We start from the raw sequence: 26,920 nt of genomic DNA, 5'->3' as shown, positions 1-26,920 counted from the left end.
TAATTAAAGATTAGAAAGCAAACTAAATTTTAGTGGAATACAGGCAAATTCCAAAAATGTATTACTTTCAGAAAACTTTCTCTCTTTCAAAAAGCTTTCAAAAATGTTTCACGTCTTACAAATAATAAAGGAAATTTGTTAATTCATACCAGATCCTAGACTTGACCGGAATCATAGATTGAATGTTTTGAATATTCAGATTATAAAATAGTTGACTTAAGTTGCATTAATTTTAATGTGATTTGTGGAATACATTTTTAGAGAAAGTACTGCGTAATTGCAGTTGGAGAATATGTGTTTACATCTAGATATTATCAATTAAATATTTTAACAAAAGATTAATAATCTCACTATAATTTTCAAAAAGTCAAATTTGCTGCAATAATTTCATTAAAATTTCTTGACATTAAGGTTATATAACATTTTTTATTTGTTCTTGTTCAAAAGTTGCTCATATTGGAATCTAATAATTACTTAAAATAGGTTGTTTAAAATAATGGAATTATTATCTTGAACTAACGAAATAACTCAGAAAGCAATTACGGTTGTTATATTTGTGGCATAGTTATGAAAATATGTCGGAAGCAGAATACGCTTAAGTTATTTGTTTTGATTGCACTTGAAGAAAATGGCATTCAAAATTTAAAAAACAAACAAATAACAATTGTTTTATTTATACCAATATCAAAAATTTTATTGCTTTAAGTTTATGTCCTTGCTTTAAAGTTTACGTCTTAAAATTCAATTACATTGTTTTGAAATTATATAAAATATTAAAATATCGGCTTAAACTTTCCTCTATGACTTCAACAAGAAAACAGAACAAAAAATTTGTAAGCAAGAATTCATATGTATAAAATCATATTTGTGATTTAATATGATTAACTTACGTAAATAGGCGAGAAATTTAAAATTTTATAAACCAATTTTTTGAAGCTTTTTTTTTTTTTGATCCTATGAAATTTTGTAAACATCTCCATCTCTTTTATCAACTTATTTATACTTTTTTCAAATCATCTTTAACTTTAATTCCAATTTTCATCTTATTCTTTTTTCCAACACTTCCAAATATTCAGAACTCTCTGGATATAAAATTTGAGGTAGCTCCACACAAAGTAGCTTAAATCATGTTGAGGTAATCTCAATATATAGTGATGCACAAAAATAAAACATTCCGATTTTTGTTTTCTTTTTTAATGGATTGATTTGATTTGATAATTTTGCTCTGATTTTAATTTTTAGAAAATGAACTCCAATTGATTTGGGGACAAATCAAATCAACTGAGTTAATTAAATAATGTGTGTTTGAAAATGTGCTTCTGCTTCAGAATCTTGCGTTTTATTGCACTCTGGTATGTGAAAAGTTCCAAGTTAGTTAAGAACATAAGGAGCCTCGTAACTTACAGTTCATGTAGGTTAGAATACTACATGAACTGTATCTCAACACTCTATCCAAAGCGAGCAAACAATACACTTCTGTCCACAAAAATATTTGAAAATATATTTAATATTCCAACCCTTAGCCAGTAAGACATCGTAAACAGGGTAGAATTTCAGGTTTTTTCTTCTGTCTCTGTGTTATTTTTTAATTACTCTTTAGCGATATGTGATGCGCGAGGATAGAGCCTGGGACCTTGTGGTTCGCAGTCCAGTAACATAACCATTTTGCAAAAGCAATTGCCCGTGCAGCTAAGTTGTTAACTGGCTTATATGCTTTTCTCCACAGACTCTCCCTCCAATGAGTCGGAGGTGAGACGAACGATATGGCTGTTGAGTGGTGATGTATTTTTAGCTGTTGTCTAATGGGCCTGTACCCAGTTGAGTAGCGAGTGTGTGAGTGGTTGCTGATGCTACGTCACGTGAGTCTGACGACTTTGGGTTGCTGCTTCAAGTGAATCTGACGACTTTGGTTTGCTGTGGGTAGATGGCGCCACAACAGCTGTACGAAGGTTGAAGGTTCATCGTTCGATGTCACCAATTTAGTGATATGTGATGAGCGAGGATAGAACCTGGGACCTTGTGGTTAGCAGTCCAGTAACATAACCATTATGCAAAAACAATTGCCCCTGAACCGTAGTTGTTAACTGGCTTATAAAGTATTCACTACAACTCTTATTTGTATCAATAACAACGTGCACAAACAAAACCAGGAATTTTATATGTATGTCTATCTATATATTTAGTATGCAAGAAACCGCATTTTGTTGCAACGTATGTAGTAAAAAAAATTATGGGGCATATTAATGTAAAATATACTTAAAAATGTATTGAAATTTGTGAAAAAATTACATGGGAAAAAAACTGAAATCAATAAAAAGCTAAATTTCTTCAGATTTAGAGAGGCGTAAAATGGCTTTTTACACGAGAATATGAGAAGATATTCAGAGAAAACATTGAACTTTTGATTAAACTTTAATTAAATATAATTAAAATTTTGAAATCTTTTTCTTAGAGTCCCAAGAGCAACTACATGCTATATTTGTCCTATAGAGATTTCTAGCGATTTTATTTGTTCAAATTTATTTATTATAGTTTTAATTAATAAATCTATCTAAATAGAGTGAATACTCAAACTCAGTTAATCTGAAATCTTTTGCGGATTTACACACCGATGTATTTTCAGTGTGATATTAATCTTACAATACAATTTGAAATTCGCTATATATATTTCTCAATAAGTAAATTTAAATTGACGGAAATCGTTCAATTGGCCTTTCGAAATTTCTTTCATTGCTGTTTGAAATTTAAAAAATAATAAGCGGATATCCCTAATGATTTAAAAACAATCAATATGAAATTAAGAAATAATTTATTGAAATTTTCGCAGCAATTGAACAATGAATGACATGGTGTTGCCCGGAATTTTATCAGTCCTATAGAAATAAAATTAATTTATGGTCACGTGATAGATACGAAATAGTTTTGAAATCAGCTGTGGATCTTTTATCTTACATCCCATTCAATATAAGGCGCAATTAGATGTGTTACTATTAGCAAATTCAGTTACGTCATGCTACTAGTAGTTGCCATTATCAAATTTCCATTAAATGAAAATTAAAACCCGGTGTAATAGTGCTTGTTATGATATTTAAATTTGATTTCTTCATTATTTCAAAAGTTGTAGCTGAAAAAAAAGTCCAAATATCCTACTATTTTAATTTTAAATAATATAATCTACTTTATTAATATCTACTCTTACTTAATGTTTTATTTTTTAATGAATTAATTTATATATATCTTTTCTTATTCTATTTTATATCACTATATTCAATCACTTTTTTTTTAATTTTACAAATCAGATTTTTCTTAATTATTATATATTACAAAAAGAAGATTTTACAAATGTTAATAAAGCTATAATCGGTCACCCAATTTTTTAATCATATCACATGCAAGTTATGGTATCGAATCTGTTTGTTAATTGTTAGCTTTCTCTCTATTATTTCTCTCTATCGAAATTATTTTTAAAAGAATATAGTTAAAATAATTATTGATTATCAAACTAATGTAGTCTGCAAATATGTAATTTATTAACTGATTCATTTTAGTAATATTCTTTCTAATTTATATACTTTAAAACGACCTCCTCGCTCCAAGAGAAAATAATGGAAAAGATGGTATTCTGAAATCTAACGAATTTATTCACGTCTCAAAATCTCTGAGCCTAAAGGATGTTTTTTTTTTGTTTTTTTTTTTGGGGTTTTCTTTTAATAAATTAACTACAAAATTTTTAGTTTAAGCTATAACTTACAAACTTCGGTGACCACTTGCTTGCCTTTTATATTAATGGTATTAATCCAATCATAACTAATCTTGACGAATTACATTTTATCAGAAAACTCATCATACAGCAAAAGGTTTATTTTAAATTGAATAATAAACTTAAGCGTTCTGGTTACTTAGATATGGTAAGAAATGGTGAAAATAATGAGTGAATAAAATTGATCAAATCGACCCAGTTATTGAAGTTGAGGGATCTGTCTTTGGAATGTGTTTCGAAATCGGAGGGTGGGGAGAAAAGCAGGCACTCTTTGATACATCTTTAGAAGTCATAAATTTTTATTTAAAACAAAAACTTACAACATAATTGGTACTGTGATTGAGGTCAGGCAACGTCGGAGAAGCCCTGTGAAGACGTTTTCTAATGCATGTTCTTCGAGACAATCAATGGAATAGTTTAAATAACGAAATAATGACATAAAATAATGAAATAATAACGCTCTTTTATAAAATAATGAAATTTAAATTTTAATAATTCACTGAGCTTTAACTCATCAAAGAATGCATTTTTTTAAAATTTAAAATGTTAATGTCTCAAGAATATTTTATTAAACATGGCTCATAGGACAAAGTTCTGTATAAAAACTTTAAATTTGTGATTCATTATAATATTTATTGACTCAAACTATATAGTATTCGTTGATTTATTAAACCATTTTCATATTATATGTAAATATCTAACGCTAATAATTTATAAATTAAATTAGAGTGGATATTCCGTTTGTATATAAAGCACTTTTGCCATAAATAACACAGAATTATTAAATTTATAAAATATTTTAAAAGATAGAAAAAAAGATACGTTAGATATATTTTAAAAGATAACAGAAAAATTTTCTCACTTTTGTTTTTATTAAAAAAAAAATTCTTATTTATTCCATTTTATACAAACACGTGCTAAGAATTATACTTTTTTAGAATTAGTATTTATCCTAAACTTTTAATTTAGGTATTTGTCAATGTGATGGCAACATGTTGATAAAAGCTAATACGTACGCTGAACATGCTCGCGTAGATTAAATTTTATTTTTATAATTTTAATGAAAAATATATATTATAGATAAAATATAGTGGTAGAATAAAGTATTTTTGAAAATTAGTTTAAAATAGGAAACCAATTATAGCAAAAAATAATCAGTGAAAATTTATTTTTTTAAAATTTAAAGAGATATAAAAACCAATTTTGTGCTCTAATATTTTTCGAAAGTTGTCATTCTAAAATGTCAAAATTGTGGTTAATTTTTAATTAATTAAAATTTTAAAAAATCCCTCATAGGTACAAATCCACATCCTTTCCAGCATATATGTGCTGAATTCTATAGCTGCAGCCAAAACGGTCTGACCTGTAGAGAATCGACGCATACTCTTATATTCATCTTCATTATAGGTCTAAAAGAAGTTATTTAGTTCATCAAAAAGTTTTTTATATTAGTGTAAATGAAAATACTTTCGTTTCTCACGCTAAAATTCACAATTTTGTTAATGCGATAAAAAATCAAGAAGACGCATTGCACATTGGACAGACATTTGTAAAGGTTTTAAAACAATACGTGTTACAAGTTCATCAAATTTGATGTTTAAAATTACTTTGCATATTAAATCAACAAGAGCAAGCTACATGAAATCGTTCATTGAAAAATATTTTATTTAGCTATTTTTTATCCCAGAGAACCAGCTAGTCGCTATAGGCGGCTAGTTAAAAATATATAGATGATATTATCAGAACAATTTGGAAACAGTTCTGAATAATAATTAGTGAAAACATTTATTCAAAAATACAGAAAATGATTTATCTCGAGGCTAATGTCACAGCTCGATACTATTCTGAGAAATGCCCTTCATTGTGTTCTTCAGATAATTGGGAACAAAATAGCTTAACTTTATTGATTGAAGCCATTTTGAACTTCATAGTATGGTCATATTTTAGATATAATTAGCCCATCTTAATTACATCAGCCTATCTACGCAACAGTTTTTCAGAAGACAGTTCCGTCTATCTTGCATCATTTCTTTATATACTAACTACCCTTCTTTTTATTTCGTATATAAAGCATGCAAAATTGTATTTATTAAAATATTTCGAGCTTGATAAATCTTCACTTTTCAGACCTCCCCCAAGTCCAATTTTTTTTAATTATGTTTGCCTGCTTATGAACAGGATAAGACCCTCGGGGGGGCACCTCGAAATGAGGATGAGATGCTTCCGGCATGGTGGTTGGATCTCGCCACCCTGGAGGGTACACTAATAGGTGGGGGATCTGGCTCCTCCCATCGATGACGGGACGTACTTCCTTCGGGGAGGGTTGTACCGTGGCCGGTGACGGCCCTTAGGACTCAACCACAGTTCCCGCCAATTGCTGTTGCGGCGGTCCGGTCATTCAGTTTTATGGTTTTAATCCGTGTGCCTTAGGGCGGGTCGGAGAGTTAGATGGTTGACTTATGAACAGGATAATTAAAAAACGCTTTGAGCTAAATGGATGAAATCTGGTGTGTGGTCTTTACTTCAATTGTGTAAGGTTGTGTCTAATTTTGAACGAAACTCATTCTTAGGAAGTTTGTTATTTGACTATCCTAAAGCAAGTTAACAAGTTCGCTACAGTTCATAATAAGTATAATATATAAAAAAAAATGTTGTGGAGAATTAACATCCAAAATATAGATCTGCAACAAATTTTAGTCCAAATCCAAACTACTTCGATAAATGTAATTAGGATTGCGATCTTATTATTACAATTGCAGTCTATAATTTGAAGGATGGAGGAAATAACATTTGTGTGAAGGAGTTTGGCAGGTTTGAAGCTTCCTCTCGATATTCAAGTAACGATCTTCACATCACGTAGTTTACAAATAATACGTCAGCTTAAACACATTTTCGTGATAAAACTATTTTTGATGAAAGAATGTGTGTGTCCTTCTAGCAACTACGAGGGCCATCGCTTCATGCGCTCGGACGGTGACTGGCCGTCAGGGTTCCCTCCGGTTTCCCGACGGAGAAGACGGTCCTGCCGACGGATGTGTCTACACCATCCGACGCTCAGAGCCGAGGGCGTGCCTTCTGCAACTGGACTTCACCACTTTCGAGGTTACGCAGTCTTCCGGATGCAGCCAGGACCACCTGCTGCTGCCGGATGGTCAAAAATTATGCGGAGTTTTAGGAGGAAATAGAAGTGAGAAGATAAAGCTTTTTCTGTTTATTTGCTTTTTTCTGCCTTTGTTATTTTTTGTAACATTTCAGTAGTTAGAGAATTGATGATTTTATTTCTCGTATCTTTACAATAGAATAATTTATTCATTTTCTTGAAAAATGAATTGTGCTCTCTTACAGATTGTAAAGTGTCATATTTTAAGAAAATACATTATTTCCGATTAAGATTTTGGAGAGAATTTAACAGTTGGGCAATTTTAATACATTTTATTTACGCTTCCGAGGATAAATTATTACTTATTTATCTTTTATATTATCCTCAAAATCTAATTATAATTTTTCTTCCCAGAAAGTAACTTGCAATGATTTTTTTTAATTAAAACAAATTAAGTTATAATAAAAACAGCTTTTAAAAACATACTTTTATTGTTTCAAACAAAAGCAACATTTTTTTTTATTTTAATTATTTTCCACTTTTTAATTTTGAATTCATTACCTTAAATTCTATAAAAGTTTGGTATCAGTATATTCTGAAATTCATATTCAAGTGACATCATTTGTTTGGGATAAAAAAAATAAATTAAAGTACTTATAGCTTAACATATAATCAAGTTCCTGAATGACAAAACAATATATTGTCAAGAAAATGGTACAATATGTATGCAGTGAATTTTATCCAACAAGTTGAATAATGAGAAATGACGCATTATTCCATAAATTTTATAGAAAATCCGAAGCACAGGAAAAAAAATATATATCCAAGATGGTTATTCCTCTTCCTCGGTTATTTTGAATCTTTCAAATTTAAAAACTGAATATACTTAAATTTTTCTAAAATAAGATTTAGTAGATATTCTATTGCAAGGCAAGGTGAGACTTCGACCTTCATTACTTTATTCTGTTTTATTTTCTTTGATATTTTCCGCAAAATGTTTTTAGATAGATTTTAAAATAATTTTAAAGTCTTTTTTAATTAGATTTAAAAAATACTGCCATTAAAATGTTTTGTCATCCTCTCCTGTTTATTTAAGGAGATTATAGAACTTTGAGTTGTGAAGAAAATATGAAGTGTGTATATACAGGGGCTCAAAAAATTGAGAGTACACCTTATTTTTACTTGATAAATCCAACTTTCAATATAAATAACACATTACCGAGAAGAGAAAACATGTTTTTATTTTTACCCATAACAAATGGTTTAATTTAGAATGAAAATAAAGAAAAATCAACGAAAAACTCTTCAATTGAAAAATTTCAGAAGCCTTTTAAATAAACATACTCAGATTTTTGCCTCAAAAAATTGAGAGTACACCAATGAAATTTTTGCAATATCTCGCATAGAAATGAAGTGTCACTGTTCAGCTGCATGTTTTTTGGCTCCTATAATGCCCTCTAAATGTCATGGTACCGATTTGACCAATTTTTTGCGGTATCTGAAGATATTTTATCCCATTCTTCTTGCAACACTTGTTTCAAATAGGTTTTGTTTTTAATTTTGTGTTTTTAAACCACTTTTTCGAATATGGCCCATGAATATTTTATAGCTTTGATGTCGAGGTACTGTGGTAGTGTATGTAACTGCTGTTTACTATGAAAAAGACACCACATTTTGACGTTACGAGCATTCTGTTTGGGGTCGTTGTCACACTGGAAAAGGAAATTTCCATCTAAACCCAAATTTTTAGCACTTTTCTTTAGATTGCTGCGAAATATATCCAAGTAAACCATATTGTTACAAATCTGTAATTTTGCTACCCGGCATGAAAAGTGTCATCATGAGAAAGACCGTTGTAAGATCTGTGCTGAGCAGCTGCCGCGTAAATGACCTGAGAGCTTGGCGACCATTTGGAGACTTGGCGAGTTTGAATTTGGCGAGTTTGGCGACTAAATGGATATACTGGAAAGTTTCAGAACTTTCACGATCCATCCGTTAAGATCCGAGATACAGCAAGGTACGCCCTGATTGGTCTGAAGATTCCAGCCCCGCCTCCAGGAACTATAAAAGACAGGCAATCCAGCTGAGAAGAAGTCGTGTGTATCGTGAGAAGTCGTGTGAATCGTCAGAAGTGGTGTGTGTGAGAGGAGTCGGAGTCGCCGACTCGTAGAGAAATTTGGAGGATTAGACAGCAAGAAAGCTGCTGAACTAATAATTAGCGATTAAATGTGTTGCGTCATTACGATTTATTGGCGGTATTTGTTGTAGAAGAAAAATTTTGTAACAATATGGTTTATAATGCCATCTATAAAAATTAAATTTCCGACTCCGGATGAAGCCATGCAATCTAAAATCGTGACTTAGTCACCACCGTGTTTACCAGTAAGACGTAAATTTTTTGGATCCAAAGCAGTATTAGGCTTTCTCCATACAGTACGATGGCTGCCACTGCCAGAAATGTTGACTGTTTTTTCATTACTAAATATAACTTCCTTTCAAAAGTTATTGGTCTTCAATGTATGAATTTATGTAAACTTTTTATATGCTTTATTTGAATTTGAAAGCTGATGAACGGTTTCTCTCTAACAATGCGACTTTTATATCCAGCTTTTCTAATGGCATTTCGCACAATTTCAACACTTACACTTTTGCCTAGGATTTGAAAAGTTTCTGCAACAAGTTGGAAGAACCATATAGTCGCAGCAATCTAAAGGAAAGTGTTAAAAATTTGAGTTTAGATGGAAATTCCATTTTCCAGCAGGACAATCACCCCAAACAGAATGTCCTTAAAGTCAAAATGTGATGTCTTTTTCATTGTAGATAGTAGTTACACACACCATCACAGTACCCTGACATCAATGCCATTGAATATTCGTGGGCCATACTCGAAAAGGTGGTTCAAAAATGCAAAATTAGAAATAAAATCCATTTAAAACAAATGCAATTAAAATGATATAAAATATTTTCAGATACCACCAAAAATTGTTCGAATCGGTACCATGATGTTTAAAGGCCATTATAGGAGCCGAAAGACATGCAGCTGAACAGTGATTCTATGCGTGATATTGCAAAAATTTCATTGGTGTACTCTCAATTTTTTGAGGCAAAAATCTGAGTATGTTTATTTAAAAGGCTTCTGAAATTTTTCAATTTAGAAGTTTTTCGTTTATTTTTCTTTATTTTTACTCAAAATTAAACCATTTGTTATGGGTAAAAATAAAAACATATCTGCACTTCTCGGTCATGTGTTATTTATAGTGAAAGACGGATTTATCAAGTAAAAATAAGGTGTACTCTCCATTGTTTGAGTCACTGTATATAAATTAATAACTTATGAAGGAAGTCATCAATTGACAGTTTTCAGATTAACCTATTGATATTTTCATTTTCTTTACTATCATTCTCTACTGATATTCTCATTTTAATTTATTAAAAAATGTTTCAGAAAATACAGAATTTTTTATTTTTTTGTAATATTTTGTACAAAATTACAAAAAAAAAAACATAAAAATACTACAACAAGAATGTAGTTTAATTTCGAGCGACGCCGGCAATATCAACTAGTAGATACATATTAAAGGAAACGGTTTTTATTATTTTCGTAATTTATTGGAATATCTTTTTCAGAATATATCCAGTTTCCTTCTTCGACGGATGAGCTCGTTATAACTTCAGTGGGTTCTAACAACACCTTCAACATTCAAGTGACTCAACTTCCGGGACCCTGCGACCTAAGCACAGTTTCTAATTTTACAGGTACTGTGCCGAGCAGTGAAAAGTCTCCAGAAGACAATGAGCTTACACTCTTACTCATAAAATGAACTTCTTTTTATGCAAGAAGTAGCGAAAACGTTTTGATCGAAAGGATGAGATAGATGCTTTTAATAATTCCAAAGCAAAGAAGGGAAATATGTGCCGTTCATTTTTCGCTACACATATCTGTTTGTTTGTTTTTTTCAAAGTTATTGAGTGTTTCATTAAGAGTGTTCTTTTTAATTTAAATTATTATAAATTTCATTATCATCTCTCAAGATCGACTTTTAGAACTCTTTCACGATTTGTTCATTTCAATTAACTCATCGGCCGGTGGTAAGGTCTCAGCTTCAGAACCGGAGGGTTTCAGGTTCGTGACCCTATAACACCGAAGAACCGTCGTGTAAGTGGGTCTGGTGCACGTTAAATCCGCCCGGGCCAACCGTCCTCCCGTTGGTGTGGTGTGGTGTGAAGAGGGGGTGTGCCAGCTCAGGTGTCGTCCCCGTCATCTGACCGCTGTTCAAAATTTCGAGGTCCGTCCCAAAATAGCCCTAGTTTTGCTTTAAAACGAGACGTTAATATAACTAAATTAAACAAAAAACATTACGACTTTTTATTCAGATCTTTCAAGAAACCTTAACAGAATTCATAGTTGAAATCTATAAAATTTTTCAACGTAAAAATAGTTTACAATCAAATAACTATATTATGATTAAACTTCAAATAGCTGCCTCTTTCATTGTAATATTAAATCAATTCAAATAAACAAAAGGTTCCTTATAAATATTTTGGAGCATAAAAGTTCCGACTCTTGTCTGACAAATAGGAACAGTTTCGGCTGCAAATAGTATATTCAACTTTTTAATAGAATAAAATTAGCTTTGAGCGAAAGAGCATATTTTTTTTTTTTCGTACCAAACCAGCAAACCGATTTTTTTCCAAATGCATTAGTTGCATTAGTTATTATTTTCATGTTAATCCTTCATTTTAAATAACTTAATATGAAATTTTGTTTATAAATATAACTATTCATTAGTTCAATAAATCGATTGATAAATCAGAAAATCAAGTGATTTATCTTAAGAAATTTAAATTAATTTTTCTAAAATTTTATAGTTTACAAATTCTGAACATAATTTGAGTGCCGTTTAAATTTTCAATAAAATTCTATACAATTCATTTTTATTATATAGTATGTAATTACATAGCGTTTAGTAAATTCTGACTTTTGTCAATAGTTGCTTCGAAACTGTACATCTTGGAAGAGTTTCTATTTTTGCATTCCACTTTTCTACTTTGTGACATTTTTTGTAAAAAATAAATATTATAACAAAATATTTCTGCACTGTTCTTTTCATTTGCACTTTTCTCTAGTCCTTTTAATTTCACTTTGATGAACTCTTTTTTTAAAAAGCTAAAATAATCTGAAAGAGCACTATTATAAGATTTTTTACAAATGGTTTAACACTAACACTAACATTTTGTCTTCAAAACTGCTATTTTATTCATTAAAGTTTGTACAAAAGAGTAATTATTCATTGAAATTAACAAAATATTATTTAATTTAAATCGATGCTAGACATCTCTTATTATGGTCCTCTCAACTGATGAATTTTAATTCCATAATCATAAGTCGTAGCTGTTACATAATACAATAGTTAACAAATTGCTGATTAAAAATTAAATAGGATTTGTCTAAGTTTAATTCATAAAATCCTTCAAGTGTTTTTTTACGCAGTAGTTATTTTATTTGTTGCATTATTTCGCGCATGCTAGCAAAATGTTGTGTTTATCAAGTACAAATTTCTTTATGCAATTATAAAAAATTTCTAACATCACATTTTAGTCTTAGAGTCCAAAACACAGATATAAGGTCAAATTCTCAGTATCTTTGGATTTTCATATTTATTTAAAAATTCGTTTTGTTGCCATAATCAGTTAAAAAAAATTTTAAAAAGGAAATTATGTATGCCAAACTCAAATCAAATTTTGAACTGAAGCGGCTTGTTACAAATCTGATTTGTAGGAACTCTTTCAGAAAATACAGGCTCCTTATTCAGCTTGTTAAAAGCAAATAGAGTAATTTTTTATTTACCTTCTTTAATCTAAGATCTGACACGAATAATTTTTAAACTGCGATGAGGTATAAGCTCGTTCATCTCAAAATTTGCCAACCTTTTCTTTATCCTATAATTTCACCAATTAGACAAAACCTATATTTAAATGTATTCAATTTGCATTCTAAGAATAAGCTATGAGAAGGATAATTAACTAGATTGTTTCATATTTAATAATCTTATTGGTCTACACACGGAAATATTACTGATTTCTTTAAAATTCCATGAATCATACTTCTATAAATCAGAATTAAGTTAAATTTAAACGATAATTTTAGTTATGGTTGATTTAAAAAATTCAATAATTCCCGATTAGATCATGCCATTAGATAAGAACTAAGTTATAATTTTAAAATGCATAATCTCTGTGAGAAAACAAATGTTTAGTAAAGTATCGTGACTTGCTGAAGCCATTCTCAATATGAGAAATCGACCTAAAACTATATTGCAGGTTAAACTATGTCTCTAAAAGAAATATTCCAACCACGATATTAAACAATTTGGGAATGCATGTTCGACTCTCATATCAAGTGTTCTCATATAATGTACAACCCAACCAAAAAAGATCAAGTATTTACTTTCTGATATACGAAAAGGAAATTATAATAATCCTCAAAAAAATATTCGATTTTGAGATGTTGACGGATATTCAAAAAACTCACTTTTGTAATTATACATATGCGAACGCGAAACTCAAAAACACTTCGAGTCGAACGGATGAAATTTGGTTCGTGTTCTTTAACACCAAATTTTTCTCTTAGAAAGTTTGCCGTTTTGTACGGATGCAAGTGAATATGATGACTGCAAAATCTCAAAAAATTACCGTGAAATACAGTTTTTTTTTATCTAAAAAACAAATTCGGGTCAAATTTTGAATCAAATCTATCAAAATATTGATCGTTTATTGGCCTGTACATTCGCACGCATGTAATGTAAAACCTGGATTACCTGGATAAATGAAATTAGGATTTTGATATGGTATTACTGTTGTAGTTATGTATCTAAATTTGATTTCAATTGTAAAAGAGCGTCCAAATTGAATATTAGATTTTCTTCACTATACTATGAAGCACAAAATGTGCGAGACTCTAAAAATAAAAATCTGAGCACTCATCACTTGCGGCCTCATACGAGCTCCACAACTTTTAAGCATAAAGGAAGGGGATAGCGCCTTTATTGAAGAGCATTCAATACGTCTTCGTTTTCACGGATTTTCAAAAAATTTTGAGTTGTTTACCAGATACACTTTTAAAAATTTCATGTCCTTTAATATATTTAATTTTATTATTAATCCAATTTTACTCTCATCATCTCACATCACATTAGTACTTTCATCACACATTTATTCTTTTTTTAATTTATTTTAATAAAGATTGAACTTCGGTTTCTGGTTACAGTACCAATGAGATGAATTGTATCCTTTAAATTACGATGCCAATCATTTTCAAAATATTTTCATTCAACATGTATGCATATTTTTAGTTTTTAGCAATAATTGTAATGTAAGAGAAACTTCAAATTTAAATTCGCTAGAGTACTCTTTCCTCGACATTTTCTTGTGTTTTGCACAATATCAAGTTTTCTGACTTTTTGAATGGTGATGGTGGCGCTTTTTTGAATGGTGATGAAAATCGAATACGCTTTTTGGTATTCTTCCCTTAGAGAAGGTGAATCAAAACTTTAAATATACCTCCGAAATTTTGATATAAAATCATCAAACCAAATTGCCTTTATTTCTTAATTATCGCTTTCAAATTTCATCCGTTTAACTTATTGCAGTTTTGAGTCATATTATTATGGAATTATATACTCTTAAAGATGATTCACCGACAATCTCGCGCAAGAGTTTTCATCAAAATCATGGGATAAAGGCCACATACCGAATTCCCTTCGTCTATTTATTTATTTATTTGAATTATCTTGTTCATAGATAAGTAAATGTATAACCAAACATGAAAAGTGGAAATTGGTCAATATCAAATTTCTTTTATTATGACAAAACATTTTCTTGCATATTTAAAGTATTAAAAAAGGAGTGAGTCTTTCATTAAGAGGGAGAAAATTTTCATAATTAGTTGAAGCGGATATTCTTACCATCAAAAGAAAAAAAAATTTCAAAGCATAATTATATAATCATATTAGATCAGAAAAGGAAGCTGTGTTTTTCCCACATATGCGTTGTTAAACTGAAATTTGATCTACCAAGCGTTTGGAAAGACTTAATGTCGGATTAGAACAAAGCAAACGCAGCTGAAACAATTCTCGAATTTCAGAATCACTGCCGTCTATTGAAAGAACCAATGTTCCGTTCCATTGTTCTCTCCTGATAGCATTTACTGGCTTCTACCGCTTCATTTTCAGTAGCAAAATAAAGGTGACGTTATTCGTTCTGGAATGCGAAAACTAAATGGCAAAAAAATTTTACTACTAATTTAGCAAATAATAGTGTTACTACAGTAAAAGAAGATGAGGATTTTTAACAGTAGAAAAATGGTATTGACATTTTTGTTGTTAGAAACAAATTTAAATAATAATTTTTCAGTTTTTATAAGTTGAGAATTAAATTCGAATTATATAGCCTTGTCTTTATTTTCCATTTATTTTCAAAAAAGTTATTTGAATACGAAGAAATTACAGAATAAGACATTTTTGTCCAGATATTGGGGTTTTTTTTATTTTTTTTATCAAGATTAGATAAAGAATATGCTCCAAATGTTACTTTTTTTTTAAGCCGCAAAAAAGTAGTTGCTGATTCTACCATTTCTGTTAAAGTATAATTCCTCAAATATAATTCAATTAAGTACAAATTTTAGTTTAAAACAAATATCTTCCGTAGTCTAAAACGGAACAGTATTTAATATTTGAGTGAAAAGTTTCTGGAGTCCTGATCGGTAAGTCTCTGAAAGGTTTCGAAATTATCTCATAATACTTTTCATTTTTATTCAATATATTATCATGGGGTTGCAGTTAGCTTAGATAAACCGTTTGTTAACAAAAGTCAAAGATAACAATCCTTAATCTCACCTCGAGACTTTATTACCTTACATCGGTTTTTATCCACAGGACGAAAGGAATCGAATCTTCCGGATTCAGAAAGATACAGAAATTATAAGAACATTCTAGAACCAGCAATGAATAACAGAAAATAAATCAATAACAGAACAATTTTTAGGTAACTTGCCCGGAACGAACTTGCGAACTGGCATTTTCAGTTCATAACATTCTACCACTGAACCACTCAACCCGCGTCAAGTTAGAACAAACTTCGTTGCAATATTAATTGTCACTTTTATTTAGCCTATTAAAAGTTTCCCACTTTTCTTTAAAAGTAAACAAAACTTAAAAGTGACAAGTTCAATGGTCTAGATTTCGCCCCTAGTCTTGAAGTAATCAATTTATTCCAATCATTTGGTTGATCATTTTACTCCGCTGTTCTGTTCAATATTTCTCCTCTCCATATCTAAAGACTAAACTGATGGATAATGATAGAAAATAGAAATGTTATTAAGCTGCCTGCCGAGATAGTCTTCTATTATCTTAAAAAAAAAGGAAAGGCATTTTTTCTGTTTATTAATTCTAAGAAATGTTTCCGTTTTCCTCTAAAGAATACAATGAATTATAAATTTTACTTTTCGCAGAATCATTCGTTCATTTTGCTCTGAAACTTAAAATTACTTCTTCCTCTTGCGTATAGCCAACCACCCCGCCACCACTGAACGTAGCAGTATCGACAGGATTTGTTGTGGCCGACTGCTATCTTGAGCATTGTCCATCCTTGCATTGAACGATTTGTCAATTAGACATTCTCTTAGAGGTAATTGGCCATAAAGTGGTCAATTACTGTCCTTCTTCCTTATCTACAAACTCTCAAAAAGTTGGTAAAAAACTGACAATTTTTGGCATTATGTCCTTCAGAGTTTTAAGATTACCTGGTACCATCTGTACTGTACTTAAGTCATTATTTATAATTTTCAGATTTTTTCTTAACTCCGAGATTTCAATACATTCCTTTAAATAGTGGTAAACAGTACCGATTCCTCCACAAATGCATTTATTGTCCTGCATTCTTCCAAATCTTCGGAAATATGCAGGAAATCTCCCATGTCCTGATATAATTTGGATTATCAGTGGATGGTATCTTCTTATTTTTATTTCTGGATTAGGAATAAAATCGAAAGTTACTCTTCCGTTTTTGGACATATACCATCTGTCAACTTAAAATGACTGTGGGCGGAAAAGACACCATTTCGGCAAAATTTATCTATTAAAGGGGGAAAAAATGCAGCTAATATTTGAAATATACTCCCAATTTTCCAGCAGTATTAAGGTCAAGAAAAAGACTTAGAACCAGGCCTTATCAAATTATTAATAATGAGATCTAGATGTCAAATAAGGGATGATATTATCGAAGTTAAAACAAGCCTTTTTCAAAAACTTATTACTGTTTAGATAAACTAGTGAAGGCCAAGACAAAACTTGTGTTTTTACCAAGAACTCTACTCAGTTTTTTTCTGAAATTTCGAACTGTAATATACTAAAAATTAAGCCAACTCTAAAAAAATGAAGTATGGTCTTCAGAAAAAAAAAAGAGTCAATATTTTTTATTAAAAAAAATATTTCCATTTAAATCTAATTATCTTAAGACCTTTCAGAAGGAAATTTTAAATTTTAGGATAACACATTCTTCAGTTTGATTTCTGGAAATTTTTTGATTCTAACTAATAATAATTAATGTTGTAAAAAATGCAATTTAAAATTATATATGGAGGAACAAGGAATCATTCCTTTGTAGTATTTATTATTTGAGTGATACTGTATCATTATAAATTAAAAGCTTACTTCCTTTTTCTTAAGCTCTTTATTTCTCATTAATTAACTCATTATTAACTCAATTAATTACTCATAATAATTAATTACTCATAATAATTAATTATACTAAAAGTATAACTCATAATAATTACTCATAATAATACTCATATATACTCATAATAATTAATTACTCATAATAATTAATTAATTAACTCATTAATTACTCATTATTAAACTCATTAATTTAAAACTAACCACTTTTAGAAATCAGTTTGTTCTAAGAGATTACTAATTGCGTAAAGTTTTTTATTGAACTTAATTTGTATGCAATTGATTTAATGGCTTCTTCAACACAGTACTTTTTTTTAAATTTCAGTTGTTGGTAGTCATGTATTTTATATGCTTTTTACAAATATGTTCATAGTACTATATGCCTCTCTAATTTTCTATCATTTCACTGAAAATTTGAAGATTAATTTTAAATAGAAAGTGATTAAACTTCGAATTGTCGAATAATATGCTTGATAATTTGAAACACGCGCGTAAAAAAAAGGATAGAAAAAAATATTTCACACTGAAATTTTGTATGTGCAGGAAAATATATTTCATGATTTATATAATATATCAAAAGATTGTTCAATAAAAATTTGGCTCTGGTTCTATAAAAATTTCAATCATATCAAATTGAGAGAACTATAAAATCTTTGAAAATTGAGTAAATTTTAAAAATGAGTAATGGTATTCAATGCCATGGCATTAGTAATACGTACTTTCATTGGAAACCCATTCATAAAAATAAGACAAAGCTTCAAATATTGATCACCAATAAATGGGAGAAAGACCAGGATAAAATATTAGCAGCAAGAATGAAAACGACTTCTGTTTCATTTTCAAGAAAAAAATATATTGTTTTAAAATGTATTAGAAAACATTAGTTAATTAAGTATGTAAAAAAAAGTTAAAAACAACTCAATTTTTGTCATTGCAAAATAATGTTAAGTTTTAAGATGGTGTAAAATTTATTTTTGTGCTGTGGAGGAGTGGAGACGGGGTTGCCAGCTCAGGTGTCGTCCCCGTCATCTGTACGCGGTTAAAAATGACGATGTCCGTCCGAAAATAGCCCTAGTGTTGCTTTAAAACACTAGGGCTAACACTAGGATGTTAATATAACTAAACTAAACTAATTTAATTTTTTGTGTGCTATAATAAACATATGTAGTTTAATTAATTTATAAATGCTATATAAATTAATTAATTTTATGCTATATAAATTAATTAATTTTATGCTATATAAATTCATTAATTTTATGCTATATAAATTAATTATCTTTATGCTATATGTTCCGAATTTATCACCGAAAAATGCGAAAATCTAACTTAATTTTCTAATTAATTAAAATTTTAATAAATTTTTAAAAGATCTATCGGAGATGTGTATTTTTACCTTCCACTATATATCTGTGCCAAATTTAGTAGTTCTATTTACAAAGGCGCACCTGTAGAGCACCCATACACACATTTTCCTTTATTATTCGAGAGATTAATAACTATTCTTCATATCCACGTTTTCAATGTATTAAACTCCTTCCTGGAAGCAGCAACTGTTAAATTTATAAAAACTAATTAAAATTATTTCGGTGCTCGGTTTTCATTCCATTCCTTTGAATATAATTAAAAAATGGCATTCTTTCAATGTAATAAAGCTAGCGAATCAAGATCAGGCAGCTAATGAAACGCCATTCAGAAAGCAACCGATTACGAAACGGAATTTTGCGTATGTACACGTGATCAAATTCAAAGAAGAATAAAAACAGAAAATTTTCAAAAACCTAGGCAAGAAGAAAAACACGTGAAACTTCACATTCATCTAAATAGTGTAAAACCATCCTCAAACATTTCTCAACCTACAATCGTAACCAAGTAGGATGGTCAAGCTAATTTAGCAGTTTTGGCACAGGTGGGAGATATAAATCATTAATATAATTCTGTGTGGATGATGTAGGCAAGACATTCTTAGCTATCTCGCAAATAAACGACATATACATTTACCCTTTCTGAATTTCTCCTTACCCCTTTCTTTTGGGGCCGCGGTGGCCTGGTGGTAAGGTCTCGGCTTGTGAGCCGTAGGGTTTTAGATTCGAGACCCAATTCCACCGAAAAACCGTCGTGTAAGGGGGTCTGTTGCACGTTAAATCCGTCATGCCAAACGTCCTCCCGCTGGTGTGGTGCGGCGTGGAGAGGGGGGTGCCAGCTCAGACGTCGTCCTCGTCATCTGACCGCGGTTCAAAATGACGAGGTCCGTCCCAAAATAATCCTAGTGTTGCTTTACAACGGGACGTTAATATAACTAAGCTAAGCTAAGCCTTACCCCTTTCAACCCGATATTAATATGATTAAAATTTTATGTCCAGTATAAAATTGGTTATTTATTTATACCATAACCCATCTAAAAGTAGGATTTATTTATCCATTAGAGAAGTGAAGTCGGATCTGTAAGCAAGCTGATCTGAAAATAATAATAATAATAATAACACAAATTGTAAGGCTACATATTCGAAACCAAATAATTTCACCTTTCTACAAATCATTGAAAGCAATGCATTTATACATTTTACATGAAATGTCTCTAGGAATGTCTTTTCTTGCACCCACGGAAGTTTTTAGTTCTTGTCGAAATTTCAACTACATAATGTTAGTGGATTTTCTAATTTAATTTGCCATCAGTGTGATGTGGAAGCTCGGAGAGAAGGGTACAGATCAGGCATCGTCTTCGTCATCTGACAAATTATCAATTTAAAATTACAAGGTCCATTCTGTAATAGTATTCGTGTCGTTTCAAAGAGGCTAATTAAGCATACTGATGCGTCATAAAGTTTCGCCTACTATTTCGAACTAAGCTACCAACAGCTCTTCATTATCTATTATATCGCAACAATAAGATTATCAAGCCGTTAGTGGAACGTTTATATTAATTTACAGTTAAATGGAAAAGAATATCTCGGCCATGTGTCGAAAGCGGATTTGAGGCATTTTCATTTCCGATAGTTGAGTCAAAAATATGATAACAATGCTAATTGTACGATCATACATTAAATCGTTGTATTTCCGAGTTCACATACTACTAAACCGACAGACGGTGACGTGTTTACTCCATTGTTCGTCTTCAAAGCTAGTATGGTATGAAAACTTCTAGACGAAATGTACTGCAATCCTTTTTATTTAATGCTGGCTCAAAATTACAGGATCTGTCCATAGCTTTAAAGTAAGTCCTTGATATAACTATTAATGTCTGGCGAACCATTCTTAGAGCATTTTGATTTGATTTGTTTGGATTTTTCTAGCACAAGAGCTATTATGTTGACCATGCTGCGCCAAACAATAGGTAAAATTATACCATTTCCAAACAGTCATCGAAGGGAATGTGAGGGGATACTCTAAAATGTAATCAAGCTTTAAATAAGTGGTTAAAACTTTATGGACTTTGAAAATGCAAAGATTTGAACATGAGGAGTCTTATCAAGCAAGAAAGATAATGGAATGCAAGACTTCTAAAAAGCCTGTAAACGCTGGGCATTGAAATTTGAGCAATCTGACAATATATGCTGGATAGATATTTGACAGTAATATCTCGAACACAGAGGTGGTTGTTCAGCTAGCAGCAAGTGAATATGGGTGAATCTAGTGTTTCCAATGCGTAAAACAGTTAAAATAGTATCTGTTTTCCTGTTCGCTAATGAGGGCCAATGTTGCACATGTGGTTTGATCACAAGAAGTTTGTTGTTTGTTTGCAAGTCAAACTGTCTCTGCCATTTAGATTAAAGAAGCATTTTAATATTCTTTATGTCGCTTACAGAAATAGTAGTAGCGATTGAAGTGGTCGCCAATTTGGCAGCCTTTTCTGCCTCTTCGTTGCTCAAAATTCCAGCATGGAATGGTACCCAACAGAATAAAATAGTGTAACTACGAGAAATGAGTTTATCAAAAACATCTAAGACCTTTAAAACTAAAGGATGACTATGACATGATTTTAGATTATGTAAAACGCCCAGAAAAGCACACTTGTTACATAGTTAAGAGTTATTATTTTTATTCTTTGTTGTATCACTGATTACAACGATGAGAAAATTTCCATTCTTGCATAAAAATGAAACGGGATCATAAATATTTGATCTGAAATGACTCATCCAATTTATCTTTCTTTCTTGATGGAGTTTACTGGTGCTAAAACCATTTCTGATTATGCAGCGCCAACCATAAGGTAAATGCATACATATGGTTCATTAAAAAGGTTATTCAAAACCTCTGCTCTAGAGAAAAAAACTGTTGTAAAGATTTGAAGCATTAAAAGAGAATAAACAATACTCATATAAAATATAAGAAGCCTATCATTTTCAAAAAGGTAAAAAGATGAGGATGAGGATCTTTGTTAAGGATGTCTTTTAAAACAAGGTGAGACGAATGAAAACATTGAGCTCGTTTAGAATTAAAACGTGGGCACTCTATAAGAATGTGTCCGACTATCAAAAGGCATTGGCATATTGTACATCGAGGGGCGGGCTCCCCCAGCAACAAATGTTTATGTGTAAGTCTCGTATGGCCAATTCTTAAGCGAGTAATAATTGTATCCAATTTTCTCCAATTTATCTTTAGCGTGATTTGTTAAAAAAAATATCTGTTAACAGCAATATGTTAAAAGAAACAACAGCAAGAAGCATCAGTTCCATTCCGTAGAGAAGAAGACCCGATACGTATTTCGATTTTTTTTTCTGTTCATCGATTGAACCAAAAATTAGATACATATTAAGTCATTTTTCTGGCATGTTTTCTGAATTCGCATGCGCAAAGTTAGCCGGGCATTCAAACGTTTGAATGTTTGGTCCAAAATGTGAGCGTAAATCAGTAATTTTGGTGATAAAGAAATCACCCATCTATCAATGATGTAGAGGCCGACCAATTAGTCTACTTCTACATCATTGAGTTATCGTGTACATATGCTTCAGGTTGAATACACAAATACCCCGTTGGCAAATTTCGAACAAAATATACTATAAATCTATAATTTTGGTGCGAAAGCTGCATCTTTCATTTTCAGTTCGATTTATTATGAATTATCGTATTCTTCGGACCGATAGAAATAGTTCTATAAAAAATTCTGACTCAAGAAAATCTGAAATATGGAGATACATCAACATCTGGAGATCGAATATTTTGGCAATGACGATCCTTTTTTTTATATATACTTACTTCGTATAGGAGAAACTAAAAAATATAAAAAGAAGCATGAGCAGCTGATTCTATATGATACAACCAAAGGACGAAATCGTAGAAGAATAGCTTACGTAATTTTCTTATGAGCGATATCATTGCTGTTCATTTTTAAAATCAACAGCATCGGGTTCTTCCAGATGAGAAATTGGGGACTGTTATTTTTTTATAATTGATTTGTTATATCTTTCTATGCGTTGCCTTATTATCAATATCAAACTAGATGTCGGCTTATTTATATTGGTTAAGGGAAGCAATACCAAGATTGAAATGAAAATAATGGTGATAAAATTAACCTTCATCAATTAACGAATCAATATTGATATTAGGTCAATAATATGGGTTTATTACACGTTTTGTAGATTCCTAAAATTAATGCATTCACATTTTTTCGCTTGGATGGATGGATTAATGGATGATTGTATTTATTAGAATGAAAAATACAGTAACTAATCATTATAATTTAAGAAATTAATGAAACAATTTGAGGGTTTAAAATGATTTCTAGAAACACTTATACAAATTAGAATAAGTAATACAATCGAGGTTAAACATTATTTTTTGGTTTTCGACGTTTAGGCCTTTTACGTTTAACTAAAGTGTAATGAAATATAACTTGTTTATCAATAATTACAATAAAATTGAATCAACTGAAATCCTTTAATAATAGATTTCTTACAATATCGTAGCTAAATTTGGAGAAAAAGTATCATCATAACTTTTATTGCAATGCTTTTCAGCCATAATAGTTCAAAAAGTAGGGGAGTCAGGAGCTAGTTGTAGCTAGAGCAAGTTATAACACGCCTTGACTTTTTAATTTTTAATAAAAAACTTACGCTAAACATGATTCTTAAAATGATATTTAATACATTAGTACATATAATACTCAGAAGAAGCGAAAAGTAAGAAATTACGAACACGTGTTTCATTTTAGCTAATAAATGAAAGAAAAAATATGCCTACATTTTGATTTAAGATTAGTTAATTGATTGTCCTTCAAAATATTTTTATTTCTTGACTTTGTCTTGTATTAGGTTTTAAAAAGCTGTGATAATTTCTTTTCTTAATTGTAATATTTTTTATATTAGCAAAAGATGAAGAGTTGGATTTCGAACTAATAAACACATTTGGGGGGAAAAAAATGGTTTTCTTTGGCTTGCGGAGATACATACATTAATTCTGACAATATGTCGATATGTTATAGCATATTTCATTTGCATCTCGTTTTGAAGCAGTGTTATGGCTATTTTTCGAAATATGCCACCCAAAATTGCCTTCTTTTCGTCAGACGATGAAGATAGTATGCCCTCTTCTCCTTGCATATTGCAAAAGAGGGAAGACGTTCTAGGCGCCATAGTTGGTTCACATCAAATCCTTTGGTGAAATAATATAGCTTGCCTCGATATAGAACACTTCGGCCTCGAAACCATTATATTACAAATTCTGCTGAAGAAAAATGGGTTCAATGCTTAATTTGAAAAATGTATGTGCAAAATATGTACGGTAGGAACTAGTTTATCATTTCCTTGCGTTAATTGCAGTACTGATGCAGACGGACTTCTGTGGTGATTGGTTAAATAACTTTTATATTTATTTTGCTGTAAACCACTTGATGACATCCATTATCAATGTATTAAGTTCACACAATTTTACAATTTTTGTTAATTTTAATAATTAACAAAAATTGTACAAATTTTTATGTTTATTTTGAATGAATAGTTATGATCATGATACATGCATTTAAATCAATAGTAAAAGCAGTTATGATCATGTTACATACATTTAAAATATAAGCATCGCAAATACATTTAAAATATAAACATTTTTTCCAAAATTTATTTCTACTAATCCCCGATTCCTCTACATTTTAGAATTCGTTTTCTTCTGTTTAAATTACATCCGATTTCGTAAACAAACATTCTTAATTTTCGCATCGTTTTCTATTTTCTTTTCTTTGTAGAATAAAAATTAGAAGGAAATTTTTGAAATTCTTTTTTGAGATTTTTATTATGATGGTAAGGTGTCATTTATTAATTCTTTTTCTTACATTATTGAAATAAAAAGAAGAAAATAATGCATAAGAAATTTTTTTTTTTAATTTTTATATCATTTTCTATTTTTTTTTCTATTTAGAATTAGAATGACATTTTTTTAATGATTTTATAAATTCTTAATTTTATGATGCTGTACCATTCTTTTTTGACATCGCTAGGAACAAAAATGAAAGGAAAATAATTTTTTTTATCAAAAATTGAAAGTGCAAAAATAATTTTTAAACATATAACACTTATAAAAAACTGTGCAATTTTTAATTTATTAATCACATTTATAATGTATTTCTAATTTTATTGAGTATTTAGCTAATTTCCTTATTTTAATATCCCTTATGATTTCTTCATACTGTAATTTTCATAACCACAAGCATGTGGGACTTTCTCTTTCATATAAAACAAACGCACTCGATAACAAAAATTATTTTCCGATTTCAGTCATTAATATATTTCACAATTTATTCCAATAAAAAATACTGATACAAAAATTGTAATTTATTCCGATCCAAAAAAAAAATATATATATATATAATTAATTTTTCTCAAATATTGAATCACTCAAATAGAATCAAAACATACTAAAAAAATTACCTAAAAGTTAAATTCGGAAAATATTAAAATCTTACAGTGTTATTAAGAATTCACATCTTTACAAAACTTCATAACGTAAGTATATAAAGAAATGGAACAAGATTGGGTCAAATTTCATCTTTACAAACTGAAATGAAACTATTTAAAATGATGTATTGTCATAGAAATATAAAATTCGTATATTGGAAAACAAGTGTTGATATTTTTCAGAGAGAACGCTCCACCAATGTGACCAAACCTTCAGAAGTCCAACTGCAACTCTGATTTCTCCCGGATATCCAAACTCCTTCGGTCCCAATTACAGATGCGTATATACGGTCTACCGACCCGATATATCTGTTTGCAGCCTGGAACTGGAGTTCGAGGAGTTCGATTTGGGGAAGCACAATCCTGCTAGCTGTGACCATGGAGCATATCTGGAGTTACCTGGGAGGAACAGACTATGCCACGATATAGAAGGAAAGAGTATGGCAATTTTATATTGGTTCTTAGTTTAAAAAATACAATACAGAGTGTTTCAAAACAAATGAGACAAACTTTAGCATTTCGGTAAATGATGAAGTATATATTTTGGAACAGATTCTCTTTCTTTCGACCGACTTGATCTATAATTTCATAGAAATCGTTCTAAATTTTTTTATTCTACATCAAATATTTCCAAATAGCGGTTCGCGACAAAATCTTGAATATATATATATATATATATATATATATATATATATATATATATATATATATATATATATATATATGTGTGTGTGTGTGTGTGTGTGTGTGTGTGTGTGTGTGTGTGTGTGTGTGTGTAATGATATTTTAAACTCTAAACCAAATTAATTTCCAAAGCTTTATCTTAATTTAGCCCATAGTAATTTCCTGATAGAATTCCACCTTCTGTTTAATTAATTAAACTGAAGCTGTGTAAAAATTACTGCGCAATCACTTCTACGTATCAAATAAAAGTGATCCCTTCGTTGCCCTTGTCAAAGGTCAACATATGTATCCAATTGCCCATGTTGTATAAGACTAGTGATTATTTGTTTCGCGCTCTTTCTTATTTCTGCCTTTTGTGTCGCGCTGGGCCTTCTTGTGAATAAATCATGCCTGTCTCCCGGGAGAGAATAAGACGAAATTAAAAATACAAAGTCACTTCACTGCTTGTCAAACCTGCATTCTGCTTCAAACAAAAATGCTTACATATACATCCTTTTTTCATTAAAAAAATATAATATATCGTTAAAATAATCATCAAGACGTATGGTGGTAGAGCAACAAAAAGTAACGCAATATGCATTTAAGCGTTTCTGTCGAATGACAGGAAATGAAGAAACCAAACAAAAATATGTTTTCAACATACAGATGGCGTAAAAAATTACTTCTGTCGCACCGTCTTTGCTCCAATCTAAAGCTAATTATAATTTCTAATTAGGATTTAATTTCCGAGACTAATTGCAATTTCTAATTAAAGTTCCCTTTC

General features: G+C 30.4%; 1 protein-coding gene across 2 annotated transcripts in view; it reads left to right on the top strand.

Annotated features, from left to right (window-relative positions):
- The window catches only part of LOC129958090 (tolloid-like protein 1), a 71,390-nt gene that overhangs the window by 27,100 nt on the left and 17,370 nt on the right, over window positions 1–26,920 (top strand). For both annotated transcript variants that reach the window (XM_056070286.1, XM_056070280.1), the window contains 3 exons: window positions 6,699–6,947; window positions 10,488–10,616; window positions 25,657–25,911. In XM_056070286.1, the coding sequence (XP_055926261.1) occupies window positions 6,699–6,947; window positions 10,488–10,616; window positions 25,657–25,911 (633 nt within the window). The remainder of the gene's footprint in view (window positions 1–6,698; window positions 6,948–10,487; window positions 10,617–25,656; window positions 25,912–26,920) is intronic.

The sequence above is a fragment of the Argiope bruennichi genome, chromosome 2 (assembly GCF_947563725.1).
Source record: "Argiope bruennichi chromosome 2, qqArgBrue1.1, whole genome shotgun sequence".
Classification (NCBI taxonomy): domain Eukaryota; kingdom Metazoa; phylum Arthropoda; class Arachnida; order Araneae; family Araneidae; genus Argiope; species Argiope bruennichi.
The sequence above is the reverse complement of the archived record's forward strand: the minus strand, read 5'-3'. Positions and strand labels throughout refer to the sequence as shown.